Source organism: Eleginops maclovinus, chromosome 3 (genome assembly GCF_036324505.1).
Source record: "Eleginops maclovinus isolate JMC-PN-2008 ecotype Puerto Natales chromosome 3, JC_Emac_rtc_rv5, whole genome shotgun sequence".
In the NCBI taxonomy this organism is placed as follows: Eukaryota; Metazoa; Chordata; class Actinopteri; order Perciformes; family Eleginopidae; genus Eleginops; species Eleginops maclovinus.
In genome coordinates, this window is record NC_086351.1 from 11,293,549 (window position 1) to 11,312,259 (window position 18,711).

Sequence of the window (18,711 nt, forward strand, 5' to 3'; positions counted from 1 at the left end):
CCAAAACCAAGATTTAGAAAATATGTTTAATCCTTTAAAATCAGACATGAAAACATCACCACCACATAACTAAAACATGGCAGGAAGGACAGGCAGCACATATTGCATGAGAAGGCATTTCTGTGACTCCTATTTACATATACACATTTTTATACACAGTAAAAATATAGTAATTGAAACATTATAGGACAACCAGCAACGTTGGCTCGCAAGCCGTGTGACACATTCATGTAGAAAAAGCGTGGGCGATCAACAACCCAGAATCATGGAGCGAATACATCCATCATAGCACAATCTAAACATGAAATATAAAAATTGTCAAATATTCCCCTTCAGAGGCAATACACGCAATAAAGTTTCAGACATCCTTTTGTCAGTATACGTACAATCTAAAAGATACAATACACAACTTTTTATTATTTCAGCCTGCAGCAATCAACTTGTCAATAAATATACTTCTTACAGCTGAAAGGTGGCAGAGATTGGTTCATATTGCATGAATTCAAATACACTGTAGTGTCTACAATGAGTGCACCGCCCTTTGAGCAGGAGGATAATGTTCGTCTTGTGCCATGGTGTAGAACATAACTGCGTCCAGCAATTACACAATGCCACTCATTAAAGAAAAAAGTCAAACCCAGGTGTGATAAACAATCTGGATTCTCTTATGGAACATTTTCAGAGTGTTTTCTTTGGTGGCCGTTTGACTCAACCAACTAAACACAACCTTAAACTGATCTTTTAGAAATAATCGATATCTTACACTTTAAGCATATCAAAAATGATTCATTTTTTAAAGAAGATTATCATAACTAGATAAAGATGGTAAATAATGGTTTTCTAAGAGCTACCACAATTGTATTTAATTTAACAGGAATGTGTAGTTAAATCTTGAAATGTCTGGCCACAATGTAATCTAAATCTTTGATAAACAATACATATATGTCAGATACAGCTTATCAGACATTAAGTTATTTAGCAAAAAAACAAATATCCAGTTCCAGTAATAACAGATCCTTAAAACACAGGTTAACCCAGTGTTATCACCATGTACAAAATATCAGTCCATGCAGGTATTGAGGAGCATCTGATTTCATTTTCATGATAACGGTGCTGGATCCTGAACATTTGCAGGAACTCCCACTTCTCCTTTCTTTGGTGCCGCTACTTGCTTAAACCACAAAAGACTCAGTCCTAAATCTTCAGCTGTGCATTGATGAACAAAGAGTCGTTTTCTTTTCTTCTATATTCTGAAATCCCATCTCCCCTTCTCCCTCTCTGCTGCATAGACCAAATGTGCCTACTAAATATACACAGTAACTCCTTCAATGAGATGATGTCTAAGATCTCGAATCTACAGTAACTATGTAGCTATTCATTGTTCTGTATCAGAATTATCTCAGGGGGGGTAGAATGCTCAACATAAACACAGCATATCATGTGAATACAAAGCATATGTTTTTAGATCAACATCCACGTAAATCTGACTACAAAATAAAAAAACAAATTTGAGTTAAACACATGGTTATTAATATTGGTCCAAGAGTGGATGTGGGCGGGGGTCATTTCTGTAACCAGCAGGAATGAAAAATAACAGACATCCCAACTTAAAAGGATTACACAGTGGCTAGACATAGCACATAACAAAAAGAGGGGATTGTATTAGTGTTTGCAATAACATCTGAAATTATTTTATGCCCTGATGGTTGGTCCAGACATACAAATGGCAGTTTGACGACTTCAGCTGTAGTGATAAGGCAGGTTTTTCCAACACTAACCTGTAAGAAATGTGATGTTATATATCACATGTCAGGGAGGGGACACCATGTAAAGGCACATACATGACAGATGGATGACAGTAGCAGGAAATAATTACTCTTCTACTAGCTTAATACCATGACTTCATCTAACAGAAATGCTTTGGACAGCTCTTCTCTCTGCATTCATTCATAGCACATATGGTCACTTCAGAGAGGGAGATGTTCAGGGTTGTACAAATGTGGTCTGCCATGTTAATAAGACACATTCTATGTAAGAAAAACATTGTAATGTACATTCAGCAGTGGCAAGATCTAGCTGGACCTGTGCAGCACCACCGCGGCCTCCAGCAGAATAACTTAGAACAAAACGTGAAACAAAATGACCCTTTAGGTCTGGTTCAAACCCATCGATCCAAAATCAAAATTCAAACAACTAATGTACATCGACAATTGATTAAATGAAATGCATACATGATTAGAGTCAACAGCAGCACGTGTTGATCCAAAAAAGGAGTGTTGATTGCTCAGAGTGCACCTGGTCATGAGGATTTATAAAAGGGGGAAATGGATGTGCGGTAATGGGAACACTTGAGTGTGAACCATGGAAATGTGAATCTACTTAGACTCTGCATGAAATATTCACTCCTACAAATGCAGGCTTTGTCCTTCGTGTGCTCTTTAGTGTGCATGTTCCTGCTGAAAGGCTGTTGGTGCCATCTCAAAGAACCATGACTGTCTTCATGGGAAATTTGAATGCCTTCACCATCCACTGGTGACTCGGGCATTCGACTTTAACAATATACATCTAATCATTTTGTTTATTTTGTCATTGAAGCTTCCTTCCTGTTGTGAACATGACAGAAAATCTTTGTTTGAACAATGTAATTCTGACAGATCTATTAAAGAGATGCAAATTCAGGGTCATACACCTTATTCTTCCAGGTGTAAATCAAAGTCAATTGGGCTTTGGGATGCTGAAGGCTGGGAAGGGTAAAGCATACCGCTTACCGGCTTCTTCTTGAACTTTCCACCATTGCTTTTTTCATTGTCTCAACCTCCACTGCACCTCACTGCTTCATCCAGCGATCCCTGTATACTCGGTACGGTTGATGAGAACTGAGGTGCAACGGAGGGTCCGTGGAGGATGGATGATTTTCACTCTCTTTAATCTTCCGCCCACCTCACCTCGTTCAGAAACAAGTCATCCTCAGAGGTCTGTTATCTACTGTGAAGATGGAATGAATATCAATACCAAGAAATGTACAACTAATAGCTGCTACAATACAATACAATATAATTACAAATAATCTTTTATTTTGAAGTATAATGTAACTTTTTAGACTTACAAAGCAGATGTTTGTCTCAGGGACGATGTCTGAGAGTGAAATCACATCTTCGTTCCCAGACAGGTTGCCTGAATTATCCATAGCCCCTTCTGCCCCGAAACTGGAACAGAGATAAGATATAATTACTAAATATCCAACACAAGCGATAAACAAATAAAAAACATCCATTATTGCCTTCTGTACCTGTGATGATCAAGGTCTGTGTTTGCTGATTTGTGCACTTCCACCCCTACAGACCTACGGAGGAAGGTAAACGAAGAGTACATTAACTGAGCTTGAAAGTGAGGTGGATGAATAAAGGTCATGGCCTTGGTGATTCTTTACCGTAGTGGTGGAGAGGTGGAAGCAAGTCCTGTGCTGCCTAGTGACGAGGTAGACAGGTTAGCCTCGTAGTCGGCGGGGTTCTCTCCAAGTGGAGGTGTCCTCGGAACAAGATCTGGTCTGCCCAACTGCACGCCTGTAAACAAAGGATCAAACCAAATCTCAACAACAGTATCTCCAATCCGAGCACAGCCATGACAATGATAGATGTTCTTTATGGGCCTCATTCACTAAAATCTTCAACTTGTTTTTAAGTGTGTTCTTGATAAAAGGTCTACATCAGATTCAAGACGTGTTTTTAAAATACAGAATTGCCCAAAATAAATTGAAACTTGATAGTAAGTCCAGGTGGAATATTTAAACGCCTGTTGCTCACCAAAAAGAGCATGAGACTTTATGAGCACAAACAGAAGTTCAAAAGAAAGTGAGAGTTTAAGTTAGGCATGCCTAGTGTGTAGTGCAGTTTTCACTTATTTGGAAAGACCATAACGGGTTATAGAGACATGAAAGTAATTATTTAAGTAATAAAAAACATAATTGTAATTGAAATCTTTTGATATAAAACTGTAGAATTGAACACTTTCAGCACTTAATCGTGCCCTAGCATTCTTTTGACTTAGATTATGTTTTAACCAATATAAATAAATATAAGAACAAATCTTTAATAAGAAAGTATTGATGAATTTCAGAAACTTTATTTAAACTGTGAGTGTTTTAAGAAGAAATGCGTTTTGAGAGCGGTTGTGGAATAATGTCCAATAGTGAAGTATCAGCCTCACCGCTGTCGGCCTCTGAGTCTGTGCTTTTGAAGTGGCTGTGGTAGACGAGTCTGGAGTCGACTGCTGACTGTCCTGTAGCGTTGGAGAGCGGGATCGGAGCTCCCAGGGTGGGGGCCCTCCGGAGACCTCCCTGACCACCACCACGACTCTTCTTAGATGGTGAAAGTTTTACTATTAAAGTTGGAGGATATAAAAGTTCATATGATCAAAAAGGGAACCCAGACAATTCACCCATGGGAGTTCTGTCATCAATGCACCGGGAAAAAATTAATAAAGAAATAAACGCATATGAATACTTACGTGGAATTTTCTTGAACACTGTGTTGCACATGAATTGCTGGAAACGATCTGCATAAAAGCCAGGTCTGTGAACTGAAACTGTGTCCTAAAAGTATCAAAACAGAAACAGAGCCATTTGATAATTCTTGTTAAGAATGAACTATTTATTAACAACTATCTAGTAATCTGCCATTTAGTTTATTTAGTAAAAGTGAAACAAATGTGTTCTCATTTGTCAATTATCAAAACTGTGGCCGCTCCAGGTCTACATGATTCTACATACAGTATATTGTTTAGCTTTCCAGAACATTCAGTGTGTAAGTTCTTACCCCATCATGGACCAAGGCTTTCCAGGAATGCTCCAACTTCTTAATAAACCTAAATAATAAGAACATAATAAAACCATTTACTGGAAGTAATGTAGGAATAAAGCTTTCTCTTGAATTAAAAGTTTTGAGTGCAGGATTCAGAGCATAGGGATTCTCTCCATATGTCTCTCGACAAGACCATTGCACAGACGGCAGCAAACACTGTTAACAGCAAAAAAAAACAGTGCAATCTATGGTAACTGTGCAGACAGAGCTAACTTGAGGAGGAACTGGAAGGTGGACATGTAGTGGGTTTAGATAGCATTACCAACTGTAACTACCATATGAGCACTGTGCAAAGCAGCTGTTGCCACACACAGGACTAATATGCACTGAGCCACATGCTTGGAGGGACCAGCTACCAAATCAAAACACATAGAGGGAGAATAAATGTATTCTATGATCAGGATAGAATTACTCAAATGTATTTACAAGGCAAACAGTGGTTTGCTGCTATATTAATGCTCTACAAATGGAAATAAGAACCAGAATGAATGTTTCCATAAGGATCTAATTTAGCAGCCCTGAACAAACCTGTAGGACTGGAGAATGTCGATGATGCCGATGTAGATCAGCAACCTCTCTCCTTTACTATTACGAGCTGGAATACCGCCCATGCTGGAAAGACACAGTAACAACACAGTAACAACAGCGTATCAGTGTCATGTCCAAGTCACAGATTACATGATAGTCACACATAGGTTCACATTGAGCAATAAGACTCACTGGTCCTCTGAATCCAAAGCACCCTTCCCTCGTGCCTCCCCCTGAATGGACTCCATGGCCGTACAGTAAAGACTTTTCTGAATTTGTGGCCGACGCTGATCTGGGGTCACTGCTCCCTCCGATCCCCCACTGTCACCCGAGTTGCCCCCGCTACGCTCTCGATCCCGATTGGCCTGGTCCATGTTGTGGATGCCCATCAACAGACTGTAATCCATGATCTTGAAGCTCTGCAAAAGCTTCATGACACAGAGAAATACAATTAACAAGTTGACATGAGCATCAATATCAGAAAGTCCTCCTGGTTTAATGTTCACATGATGAGATGGGCTTTACGTAATCAAATAATCGGAATTGTGAAAGAATTCAACTTAATCCTTCTTAAATTTACTTTTTAATTAGCAGTTTTTCTATTTCTTATTAAAAATGTAAGGTTAAGTCATGTTTTTATATTTGTTTTCTGTAAGCCATATTGATAAGATTAGAGTAATTTCTACTTCTATATTTAATATTTTGATACATGCTTTTCTTAATTATATGAAGCTATCTTTGGCTCGTAATTTGCTGTAACAATGTAAATATCCCCTCTGTGGGACGAATGAAGGTATGCTGATTCTGATTAGAGAGAAAATGGCCCAAAAAAAGCAGTAAGTAATTATGTATAAAGTGTTGAATAAGTTGCTGGAACTAAAACAACAAGTTATACAGCAAATTAGGGTGAGTAACATACAGCTTCAACAGCAAATCCAATGGCAATGAGCTAACACACAATGAAAATAACAAATTGACAAATATGGTCATGGCTATTGAGATACCACAGAAACAATAAGTGTGTTGTGAGGAATTGATGTACAGTATGTAACTGGAACAGATATTTAAGTGGGCATGAGAAGCTAAGTAACCACTACCACAAAGCAACCACAGAAACAGATCAGCCTCTAATGGAAAGTGTTATTTTAATGAATAAATGATGTGAGCTTTTGTTTTATAAGTCGTTTGGCTTTCCCAAGTCAGACAAGCCAACATTATACATCACAAAATGACATCCTGTATTATCTGAAATGATAATGCCACCTGTCTCTTTCGTCTTTTAAGAAGGAATCGTCCGTCAAAATAAACAAAGAATTAGTTTGCAGTGTCATGCATTCACATGTCAGTGGGAAGCTTGAGTCATTTCTGCAACACTAGACTTTTGGGGATGCCAGCAGTGGAGGGGCTCGACACTAAGAGACGAACAATACTGAATGATTGCCTTGTGAGACAATATAGATGTCTCTGTAATAACCGTCAGTTTAACATAAAATATAAATGTTTTTCTTCTAAAAGTTTATTGAACATGCTGTTGTGTCTAGAAAAAAATCACAGAAATGTAATCATCGCACTTGTTTGTGTTTCACAAAATTCTAAATAGCCACTAATTTAATATTAAAAAATGAAAGAAATACTGATTCCCAAAATAACTTTGGTTTTAAATTTCTCAATATTTTTTAAGAAAAGAATTAAAACTTTGATTTGATTTAAGTCATATTGTAGAGGCAGGGATGTGTTTTCTCACTTGTCACTTGGGGTAATAGGTGAGTGTGTGTGGGCGGAGCTATGTATGTGTGTGTGGCTGTGGGTGTGTGTCACTGGTCATCTCAAATGTTGGAAGCAGAAAATATGGATCAAAAGCTGGGAATTCAAGAACTTCAAGCTCCTCCATTTCCTCTTCTCGGGTCAAAGCAGAGGCTGAAATGGCTGCTCTTCTCACTCGTCAGAAATTACTCAAACAAAAACAAGAACTGGACCAACAAGAGGAGGAAATAAAGAAAAAGAAAGAAAGATCTGAGCTTGAATTGGAGATAGCAGCTGCTCAGGCTAGGATGGAGGTGCTAAGAGTCCCAGGAAGCAGTGTGAAAGGCAGCAGATGTAAAAAATCTGATGGTATGGAATCCTGCATGGCCAAAGGGGCTTATGCTGCTTTTAATGCTGATGTTGATTCATTTGTGCCTGGTGGCCAAAAGGTATATGACAGTCGAATCACATCCAAGTCTCATCTGACAAAGGTAAATGAAAGGAAACTTACCGTTGATGTTGGATCTCAAATAGTCCAGCAGAGGCTGCCTGGGTTCCTGTTGGCTCCTAATGTGAGGAGTGATCTTTCAGCTGCTTAGGTTGCAGTTAGTCCACATGCTCAGGTCATCGATGACAGTCATAACTTGCTATCCATAATGGCAAGACAAAATGATATTTCTGCTCTGCTTGCGCAACAACATAAGATCTCTCATTTGCCAAAAAGAGAGATCCAGGTGTTTGATGGAGATCCTCTTCACTATCAAGCCTTTATAAGAGCCTTTGAGCACAATGTAGAAGAGAGGACAAGTGATACTGGAGACTGTCTGCACTTCCTGGCACAGTACACAAGAGAAGAACCAAGAGAGCTTGTTTGAAGCTGCCAACACATGCCTGCAGACAGAGGATACCAAAAGGCAAAGGCTTTGTTGGAACAGCATTTTGGGAATGAGCAAAAGATTGCTTCAGCTTATTTGGACAAAGCACTCCAATGGCCTGTGGTTAAAGCAGAGGATGCCAAGTCTCTCCAAGCTTATGGTCTCTTCTTAAGAGGATGTTGTAACGCAATGGATGACATTCAGTACATGGCTGAGCTTAATATGCCTGCAAACATGTTGACGGTGATCAAGAAGTTGCTGTATAAGCTGAGAGACAGATGGAGGTCAGTAGCTTGTGATATTCAAGAGATCCGCCATCGAAAAGCTACTTTCCCTGACATTGTGAGTTTCATTGAGCGCCAAGTCAAAATTGCAGCAGACCCTGTATTTGGCAATATATAGGATACTCCAAAGACAATGCAAATTAAAGATGGCAGCAAAGATAATTATCAGCGTCGCACACGAAACCAAGGAAGTAGTTTTGCCACTACTATAGCTTCAGTTGATGGAAAGACCCATGTGAAGAAGGAAGGAGTCCCACTGGATAAAAGGACCTGCTTATACTGTAAGGGTGATCATGCATTGGAGTCGTGTGCTCTATTGGGGAAGAGGGCGCATAAAGAAGTTCACTTTTCTGAAAGAGCATGGAGTCTGCTTGGCTGTCTGTGCATAGGCAAGTAAGGACTGCAGGGGGCGACTGTCATGTAAAACATGTGGAGCTAGTCACCCTAGCATGCTTCATATTCACCCAAAGAACAAGGACCAGAATAAAGATCAAGGAGGTGTAGCAGATACAAACACAGCAGTGGGCAGCTCTCTGGTGGCGGTGCAAAGTAGTGGTCTCACTGGGGCCGGTGACCATGACTGCAAGCTCTCCATCGTGCCAGTTAAGGTCAAGTCTAAAAAAGGTCACAAAATTGTGGAAACGTATGCCTTCTTGTTAAAGGCAGTTCTGGCTCCTTTTGTACATCAAATAATGAATAAGCTGAATGTGTCAGGAAGAGGAACTAAAATTCTCTTGCGTACTATGGGCCAGGAAAAGCTCGTGGGAAGTTGCATTGTTTCGGATCGGGAGGTAGCTGGTCTGGAAAGTGACCTCTACTGTGACTTGCCAGATGTCTTTACACAGAAGAAGATGCCTGTGTGCAGGAGCAACATACCACGGGAGCAGGATCTAGTCAGATGGCCATATTTGCGAGGCGTACACCTACCTGAAATTGATGCAGACATTGAGCTTTTGATCGGCTTGAATGCACCTAGAGCCCTGGAACCAATAAAGGTGATTCCAAGTGAAAATGACGGGCCATACGCTGTTCAGACATTGTTGGGATGGACTGTTAATGAGCCAATGTTTAGTGAAGCAGACTTGGAGCAACCCAAGGTCACTGCTAACCGCATCTCTGTGGTAAAATTGGATGAACTGTGGAAGCAGCAATTTCAACTAGACTTCCCTGAATGCCGCTCTGAAGAGCAACTGGGTCCATCAAGAGAGGATTGCCAGTTTATGAAAATGGTGAAAAGCACTGTTAAGCTGGTGGATAGTCACTACACCATTGGTTTACCTCTAAAGAAAGGAAATGTGTGCATGCCTGACAACCGCAAGCTAGCAGAGCAACGCGCCTTGAGTCTGAAAAGAAGGTTCCAGAAAGATGCCGTATTTCATGCAGATTACACCACCTTTATGCACAACATCATTTCCTGCAGTTATGCTGAAAAGGTGCCTGCTGAAGAGTTGGCATGCAGCCATGGCAAACTTGGTACATTCCACACCATGGTGTATACCATCCACAGAAGAAAAGGATCAGAGTGGTGTTTGATTGTGCTGCTTCATTCCAAAAGGAGGACTTGTATGCTGTACGTAGATGGAAACAAATACAGTACATGTGCAATCTGTTTTGGAAAAGATGGATAAAGGAATACCTACCACAGCTTCAAGAGCGCCAAAAATGGAACAAAATCAAGCGCAATTTTATTCCTGGAGACATTGTGCTCATTGTGGATGACTGTGCACTCCGCAACTCTTGGATCATGGGGAGAGTTGTCAAAACTGTTCAAGATAAGAGAGGACTAGTTCGACAAGTCAAGATCAAGACCAGGACGAACTGCCTGGACAGGCCTGTCACAAAGATTTGTCTGCTTCAGGAAGCCGAGGACACCTGATGGAGTACTTGTTGACGTGACTTGTTTTGACATGACTTGACTTTGAACATGACATGAGACTTCTATCTAGGCTCCGTAAGCCTCTGGCCTAGAGACACTTGAAGACACATGGAGAACCCGCTTATTCAAGGACATGGAAAATGTACTATTCTCATATTTGTAAACAAAAAAAAGGGATACTGAATTGTTCATCTTGTTTGCATGTATTTTGCATTGAATTATCCCATGCTGCTATTATTGTTCGGTAATTATTATGTTATAATAATTAGGGGCCGGAATGTAGAGGCAGGGATGTGTTTTCTCACTTGTCACTTGGGGTAATAGGTGAGTGTGTGTGGGCGGAGCTATGTATGTGTGTGTGGCTGTGGGTGTGTGTCACTGGGGCTGAGTGATTGCCTAATGAATACCACCTGCATCTACCGGGGAATCTGTTTTGTTTGAGACAGGGAGAGAGGAGGCAGGGTGCTGACATTTCTGTTGACCGCTAAACCGCTAAACTCTTTCCACCATATAGTCCAGTACAGCAAGTCACTCAACAATAAAATGTATGTTAGCATGTATGTTTTATTGCAAGGGAAATAAAAATCAGTTCCCCTCTCTGTGACTACTTTAGCGCTTGATAGTCACTGAACACATATTAAATGCTCGTATTCAAAAGAAAATGCATTATTGTTTATGTAAAGGGCAAGATGACAGTTATTCAGCTGGTTTACACCATGAGCTTCGTTAGGTATTTTAAGAGGCTTACACGAGTGTAACAAATGTGTCCTGTACTCTCATGTGGGCTGAGAGGCTTGAGTAAAACTGAATCGACCAATTAAAAACAAGTCTGTGACTCACCAAGCAGTCCCTCTGTATAGTCTTGCACAGCGCATTGAAATTGTCGCCTTCCAGCAGCAGCCCGTCCGGCAAGTCCTGTATGAAGTCCAGGTCTTTGTGAATGGGAACGGCCTTTTCTCTCTCTTTAGGAGAAGCTCGTCTCTTATAGGTGGAGCCCTTCAGGTCGTATTTAAGGTGCATGGGGATGATCCGAGGAAGAAGATTGTTCATCACAACAATTCGGATGTTTTTTCCTCCTGCCTGAACGCAATACAGCCCGTAGAACTTGGGTAGCAGGGTGCGCTTGTTTTGGTTAATGTTCTGTAAGAAAAGAGGATAATCAAAAAGATATATATAACACACTTTATTTTAGAGATATATCTTTAGCGCTTGCTCTCATTAAGCCTCTCAGTTACTGAGATCACTCATATGGAACAGCTTCCCACTTCCTGTTACATGCATTCGTCAGGCTCACCATGAAATATCCAGGCAGGAGTTTCTGTAAGAACTCTGCCTCTTTGTGTTGAACAGTCTTGATGATGAACTCGTCATCACTGGAGACATAGAAGAGGGATCCGCTGGCTCCGGGGTTAGACAGCTCGATCAGAGAATCATTACACAGAGAATACTGCAAGAGGAGGAGGAGTCAGCATCAGTGTCCAATTGAAAGAGGACATCCATGTTGACATTTACAGAACTCTTAACCAAAACAGTGGTTTTCTTAACCAAATGGGGAGCCGTCAAGAGCAAAACAATTGTTTTAACTTCTCCTAGTATTTTATAATGGTACCAACAACAGGGGACTTGTGACAAACTACAGTACCATAGACCTCTCACAGGTTTCCAAGGTAATTGTGGTAGAACAGGGCCTTAGGTTGATACAACAGCAAGTGTTACATTGTTTATATTAAAAAAAACAGCTAGTAGAAAAATAATTCAGTTTTGACAAAAATCTCAGCACACAAGTTATTGTAGAAACAAAACAGTCAACATTCTTTCAAATAAAAACTGAAAGATTGGTTAAAAAAATTCGGCTTTGCAAAAATATGTTACGGTTTAGTATCCCTCATTTGAACGGCACCACTAAGGAGTCCCAGAGTTTGTCTCTTAACAAGGGGCCCAGGTGAAAACCACTGAATTATACCATTTTACACACAAATATAGGACAGGTACTAAAGCCATCAGAAGATCAGTTCCTGTAAACATGGCAGTGTGTGTTTGGTGTAAGTACTGACCAGGTAGTCATCTGGCCGAATGCCAAAGAGTTCCCTGAAATAACGAAAGGCAATTGGAGCGTAGGTCTTAAAGCGAAAGTCACTGTAGTGATGAGCAGGAGTCAGGTTACTGCCTTCACTGAAAACACATAAAGAGCGAAGAGCCAAAAGCCATTAAACACAAATTGACCAAATATTCCCTCCATGCTTATACTGGCCAGAAGGAAGGACAATACCAATATTATTGCGATATCAATAGAACATTTTAAATATGAACAGATGCTATTAAAGCTAACTCAAATTCATCTTCAACTAAGATTACACTGGATTTTCTACTGAAAGATTTTGCAAATTAACCACACTTAAAATATGGGTGTATGGAGATGGAGAGAGAGTCTGTAACCCTAACCTTAGAAAAGTGTACAACATCAGATTTAATTGATGATTTTAAAGTCAACAGATAATTAGCATGATATACCACATCAATATTCATTACTAACATCTAATTTTTCACTGTTTGTGTGAAAGGTTACAACTTTTGATATCAACCTGGGGAAGAAGATGCTTTCGACCACCACAAAGTCCTGCATGAGAACGTCCCTCTCCGCCTTCTGGCTTAAGCTGCCAACAGTGTGAGTGATGCCCAGCTGGATGGCACCTTTCAGGGCAGATGACGTGGTCTAGATGGGTCAGAGGGGGATAGATCGTAAACACCCGAACAAACAACATTTACCGCCTTATGACTCACTAATTACTATTCTAGGTACATCTATGAGAGAAAGTCCCAAACTAATTTTAAAGTATGACCACCTTTTACACTTTTCACCTCTGCCACACTAACCCCAACCCTGTTCTGACCTTTTTATACGTGGTCTCTCCCGTGGTGGTCTCGACGCCCCGGTGTCCGATGGTCTTCTTCATACTCTGAGTTGTGCCTGAAGAGCCAGGCATCTGATGAGAGGGGCAGAGAGGGAAAACATTTAAATATAGTCTGGTGAGTGTGTTTGTGCACAGAACACTCAGATGTGTGGAAGATTTTGGCAACATTCGGCAAATATCTTCACACGACAATCTGTGTGATATCAAAGTCAGTTAGTCTGGTTTTATCTTTGAGTATCTTTATGTCTACTGCAATTAAAGGAATACACAGAATAAATGACATTCTAAACCTCTGTTTTTCTTTCATATTATTAAACAATAGCCATTCTTGTCTCTGTTATTGCATTTTTTTTAATTAACAACACTTGGGTTGTTGTAATCCATTTTAATCTTTACAGTAACAACATTGAGGCACTATTGGTTTGTTTTACTGACGGCTCACTACATGTTTTTTCTTCAGATATACATTTACCTGTTATAGCCTTTATACCATACACAGGAGAGCCTCTACTTTCTTAAGCTGAAGATGATGCCTAACCTCTCTAAACCCGTTTTGCTGGCCCCGGCCGTGGGGCGACTGGCTAGGGCACCTGCACCGCACGCCGGCGACCTGGGTTCGATTCCCGACCCGGATCCCACCCCGACTCTCTCTCCCACTTTCCTGTCACTCTCCACTGTCTATTCGATTAAAGGCAAAAAGCCCCCAAAAAATAACTTAAAAAAAACCAAAACGTTTTGCTTTCTTTCCCAGGGTTTAATGGATCAACATTTCCTTGACTTCAAACGCTACATATAAGAGAGGCAAATTAGTAAGACATTTCTTGACATCCATACCTCTGAAGGGGCCATTTTTCGGAAGCCACTGGTCCCTAAAGACAGAAAATGTTCAATTAGGAGTTACAATGGGAGAAAGACACAGAAACAAAACGTGAAACAGCAGGAAAACCTTTAGGGGTTGCTGGTCCCCTTGTTTGGACTCAACCTAAAAGGAAAAGGATGTTTTGTGGGGTTGTATGAAATACTCCTTAGTCATTATATTATCTAGAGTAAATGGAGGTTTGCACGCCCCCAGTTTATAGAATCAGAATGACGCACACAAGCAATGCAATGTCATGCCGTGGACACGGGAGGAAGCAATGCGCTACTTTGCTACCTAAAAAGAAACAACCTTTTAAAGTTATGCTCTTTTTACCTCTTTACAGATTCCTCTACAGTCCTTTCTGATGGTGAACTGAAGCAGTTATCTATGCTCTTTTCAAAGTGGAATACATGAGAGTTGCTTTTTTACCACTGACTAAAGGGGTCTTTCTTTGAGGGGGGTAACTATTTCTTTAATGAAACTCTTGTAAATGTCAACCACTACAGTCAGCGTAAATATGATGCGTGAAATAATTTTTCAAAGATTGAGTTGGCACATTTTAAAAAGGGAGAATTTGTTAATGACGGTTTCAAGAAACACTCCACTGGTTAATTAGGAGGGCTATTTCCAGCAGAGGCTGACGGCTATGAGCCCAATGATGAGCCCAGGCCTAACTGCTGCCCTCGATACCTCAGCTCTCTGTTAACTGGAACTACTTCTCCCCTGAGCTGGCTGCTCCAGATTCATCTGCTCCCTGAAGATGTATAGCTACAGTCACAACCTCCTTGTAAAAAATCTACCATTCACTCTTCCTGCAATAGCATACTTTGCTTCTTACATAAACTTCGCATTTCTTATTTTGATTACTACGTATTGTTAGTTGAATTGAGCCACCGAGCATACTAATAACCAGCAGCAGAGGATTAGTATCTTGTAGGTAAGGTTTACACATATTGAGAGTTATAGCCATCACCAAGCAAAATGTAAGGGCTTGATTACCAAAGATAGGATAGGAAATTAAATTAAAAACATGACCCAAACAAATGAATCTGTCCTCCTGGGTAAGCATGGTAACAATCACAGTTTTGTAAGATATGCACAGTTGAGAAAAAATAAAATAAATACTCAACTTGATGTTCCATTTCCTTACGTAAACTTGCTGTCTAAACCTACTTCTCACCCACTCTGCAAGCACCTCTAGCCTGTAACCAATGGCAACATGTACTTCAATGCAGTAGTGCCACAGGTCAATATATACAGAGGATGTTCCGTAGATTAAACACCCTTTCCTGTGTGTGCATATCTATCTAAACCCAGCATGTTTAATCCAGAAGATGCACAGTAAGTGGACCCTACAACACGGGAAAGGTGGGTGTGTTAATAATAAGGCAGACTTGCTGAATGCCATGCATGCCTTCTCAGTTAACAAGGAGGGACACACTGCAATCCTCCGGGAAACAATGAGCATCACTCTGCACACATTCCCAATTCTCATTATGTAAAACAACAACACACTATATATTCATCACTACTCATGCAGTTTCTGCTCACGCACACTCATGCGAGTACCTCGCTGAAATGCTCTCCTCCAGAACTGAGTCCTAATATCTGTGGAGCAGGACAGAGGCAGCCTCAAAAGCTTAACCCAGAAAATGAGCTGCACTGAACAACACATTTACTGACTGTGTTTAGGTACAAGGAAAAGTACCATGTAAAGCTGGATGATTACTCAATTGAATACAAATATTAGTGCTTACATTTAAAATGCCCGAGACCTTCTGGTTTGGGCTTCTTTAATTTGATAACTTATATCTTTGGGTATTGGACTGATATTAAGACAATTATCTGGAAAATCATAATGATTATTTTGACTATTTCCTACCTATCTTATACACAAAATAGCTCATTGATTAATTAATAAAATGATAAGCAGAAAATAATCATCAACTGCCATCCTCATTTCATCACATTGCAATGTTTTCAAGAGTTAATAGGAAACTGGCCCTGGTAACAACACACTGCAGTAATCAATTAGTCGATCAACAGAAAAATAATAAACATGATGATTTATAATAAATTATAACCAATTCATTGTACAAGTAACTTTACATGCATACAATTACTGTTTTCAGCCTCTAAATTGTGGACATGCAGTGCTTTTTTCCACATATAACAGAATGGTCTTTAAATAAACCAGTTGGTCTTTTTACTCAATTATGGACATTTTACAAAAAAAAAATTGACATACCAAAGAAAATAAGTAAACTAGATTATAACCATTACACTAACAAAAAGACATTTAAGCTTCAGTCCCAATAAAAACAGACACTGAGAATAAGATTCAGGGTAGTAATTACCAAAGCCAACTCAACCCAATTACTTAAGAATGACTTTAGCTCATCAGTTATAGGCCTTACGACAATAGACAAACCATCTGTTCCTCTCTGTGTACTAAACAACTCCCTACCAGCCTTGTTCACATGTAGCCCGCAGCATAAACCAATAATATGGGGCACGCACAGTCTGCTAACATACTTTTCTTCATAACAAGGCTACATGAATATATCTTGCCCTGATGGGGAAACAAGGACAATTAGAGCTACAACACTGTATATTACATTGTGTTACTGTCACTCAAATGTCTGAGAGTGTGTATTTCATTGCTGTATCTTGTATTTTTAAATGACCATGCTCTCAGCCATGTGGGATCCACAAGAGTGATTTGAAGGCCCTATTTTTATTCAGTGATTCAGACTGGGTGGTTACCACAGCACAAGCAACTCCTCTCTAGACAGGGAAGCTAATAAGTGACACACAACTAAATGGATTAGCAAGATGCAACCTCCCCATCATCTGTTCTGTCTAGAGAATAAGACCCATCTGTTTCATTGTGGTCACTGAAAACTGAGAGAAACCAATTCATGAGCTATTCGTCATACAAAAATCTGAAATCAAGAGAGATAGACAAACATTTCATACGCTTAACAGGGACATGAGAATTAATTAGCTTCATGATCTGGGTTAGCATGACAAACTTGTAGGAAATCAATAAGATCAATATTTTCTTCGATACTATATCACTGTGAATCTTTGGACACTAACGCTAACTGACAGGGAGCTAGTGTTGAATGTCCTCAATGGAAATTGGATTTGCTTGCTCCTTTGCTCCTGTAGTATACATCTATATTTATGTTGATAGTATTTTGCTCTTTTATAACTTCTCAATCTATCCAGAATACTTTATATTGTGTATTATTTGTGATAAATGTATTTTCTATGTTTATATTTGCTGTTTATGTTGTATTTGATTATGTTTATACTTTTTTCCACCTTTTGAATATGTTTATATTTTAATGCTTGAACACAATGCTACTATAACAAAAGGATTTCCCAATTATAGATCAATAAAGGTATTCTATCTACAACACACCCGGACAGAGGAAAGGGAGGGGTGTAACGGTCTATAACAGGGTAGTTTCCCATGGATGGACAGACCGCATTGAAACAGCAGCTTCCCATACGTTTACAAATTAAATGTAATCAACCTCGTAATTATCCTCCTGCTTCCAGCCAACTCATTAGCATTCAAACAACGTTAACAAATCACCGGCTTGATAACAAAACAAGACTACTTGAGCCAACGTGGTCCAGGGAATTATTTCCTTATGCATCCTTATAGACCATTTTAACTAAATACTGTCCGCTCGCTAACGAAACATTATTGGCATCAAACTAAGGTTTGTCTACAAGGCAGTTTAACAAGCTACACATTTCTTGGTTGATTTGTTAGGTTGAACGCCTCGATGCTAACTGGCTAAGTGGCTAACCGGGACGTGAGAAAGCCACAGTCCCCGAGTCCCACGGTTAATATCGCTACAAAATGACACACGGTTATCTTTTTATGCTCGTTTGAAGACGACGAATAGAGGAGTATTTATACACTAGATACCTGTCGGGGGTGTTGATCCCGAGTCTGCCGTCCCAGCAGTCGCCATTACGGTCTGCCTGTTCTCATCCCAGACTGTAGAGCCGACAGAGAGCTCTGATGCTCGGCCCTCAGCTGCGCCACAGCGCCGCCAGCAGACCGAAGAGGAACCGGTTCAGTTTCAGTTTGACTGTACTTCATGTTCATGTACGTGAAGTTTCAAAGTTTAGAATAACCAGTGGAGTTAACTTACTAAGTACATTTACTCTAGAACTGTACTTAAATACAATTTTGAGAATCAGAATCGAGTTTATTGCCAGGTACCTAACACATGGAATTTCTTTGGTGTAAGATTGTGCAAACATAAACATAAGAAAATAAGTAGAAAGAGAAGGTCAAAAAATATAACGATTGTAAAAAAAAAAAAGGCAAGTTTTTGTACTAAATGTAAAAGAATCTACAATACTTAGTACAATAAATATATGACACACTGCAGTGTATTATCTTTGAAAGTGGAGGGCTGAGCATTTCAATTGTATCCTACTGTGTACTTCTACTCCACTTCAATTCAGAGGTAAATACTGTACTTTAACTCTACTACATTTCTGTAGTACCTTTAGTTACTTTACAGATCGAGAAAATAATAATAAACAATAGGATCAACACTTGAAACATACTTTAGACACACCTGGTTTAAATTCACAATTAGTTAAATAAGTTCCACCTTTACCAGCTTGATCAATAATTATAACCAAAATATATACTGAAATGGGCCAATCTTCATAGGAGTACTTTTACTCTTGGTACTTTAGGTAGATTAAGTAAACTACTTAGAGACTATCAGGCATAG

At 39.7% G+C, this 18,711-nt stretch overlaps 1 protein-coding gene across 2 annotated transcripts; it reads right to left on the reverse strand.

Annotated features, from left to right (window-relative positions):
* Window positions 1-12: 12 nt before the first annotated feature.
* LOC134861735 (phosphatidylinositol 4-phosphate 5-kinase type-1 alpha-like) lies at window positions 13-17,993 on the reverse strand. Of its 2 annotated transcripts, none has more exons than XM_063879167.1 (16): window positions 17,886-17,993; window positions 13,912-13,946; window positions 13,057-13,149; window positions 12,748-12,878; window positions 12,220-12,337; window positions 11,460-11,612; window positions 11,006-11,305; window positions 5,580-5,815; window positions 5,388-5,471; window positions 4,815-4,863; window positions 4,507-4,591; window positions 4,207-4,377; window positions 3,431-3,563; window positions 3,290-3,343; window positions 3,107-3,206; window positions 13-2,982 (listed from the first exon to the last, which is right to left on the reverse strand). In XM_063879167.1, exons 1-16 carry the CDS (start codon window positions 17,929-17,931, stop codon window positions 2,968-2,970), a joined length of 1,803 nt encoding a protein of 600 aa, XP_063735237.1. In that variant the 5' UTR covers window positions 17,932-17,993; the 3' UTR covers window positions 13-2,967. The 2 variants fall into 2 exon arrangements, with proteins under 2 accessions (XP_063735237.1, XP_063735238.1); XM_063879168.1 differs by having other exon boundaries at window positions 13-2,985.
* Between the last annotated feature and the right edge of the window lie 718 nt (window positions 17,994-18,711).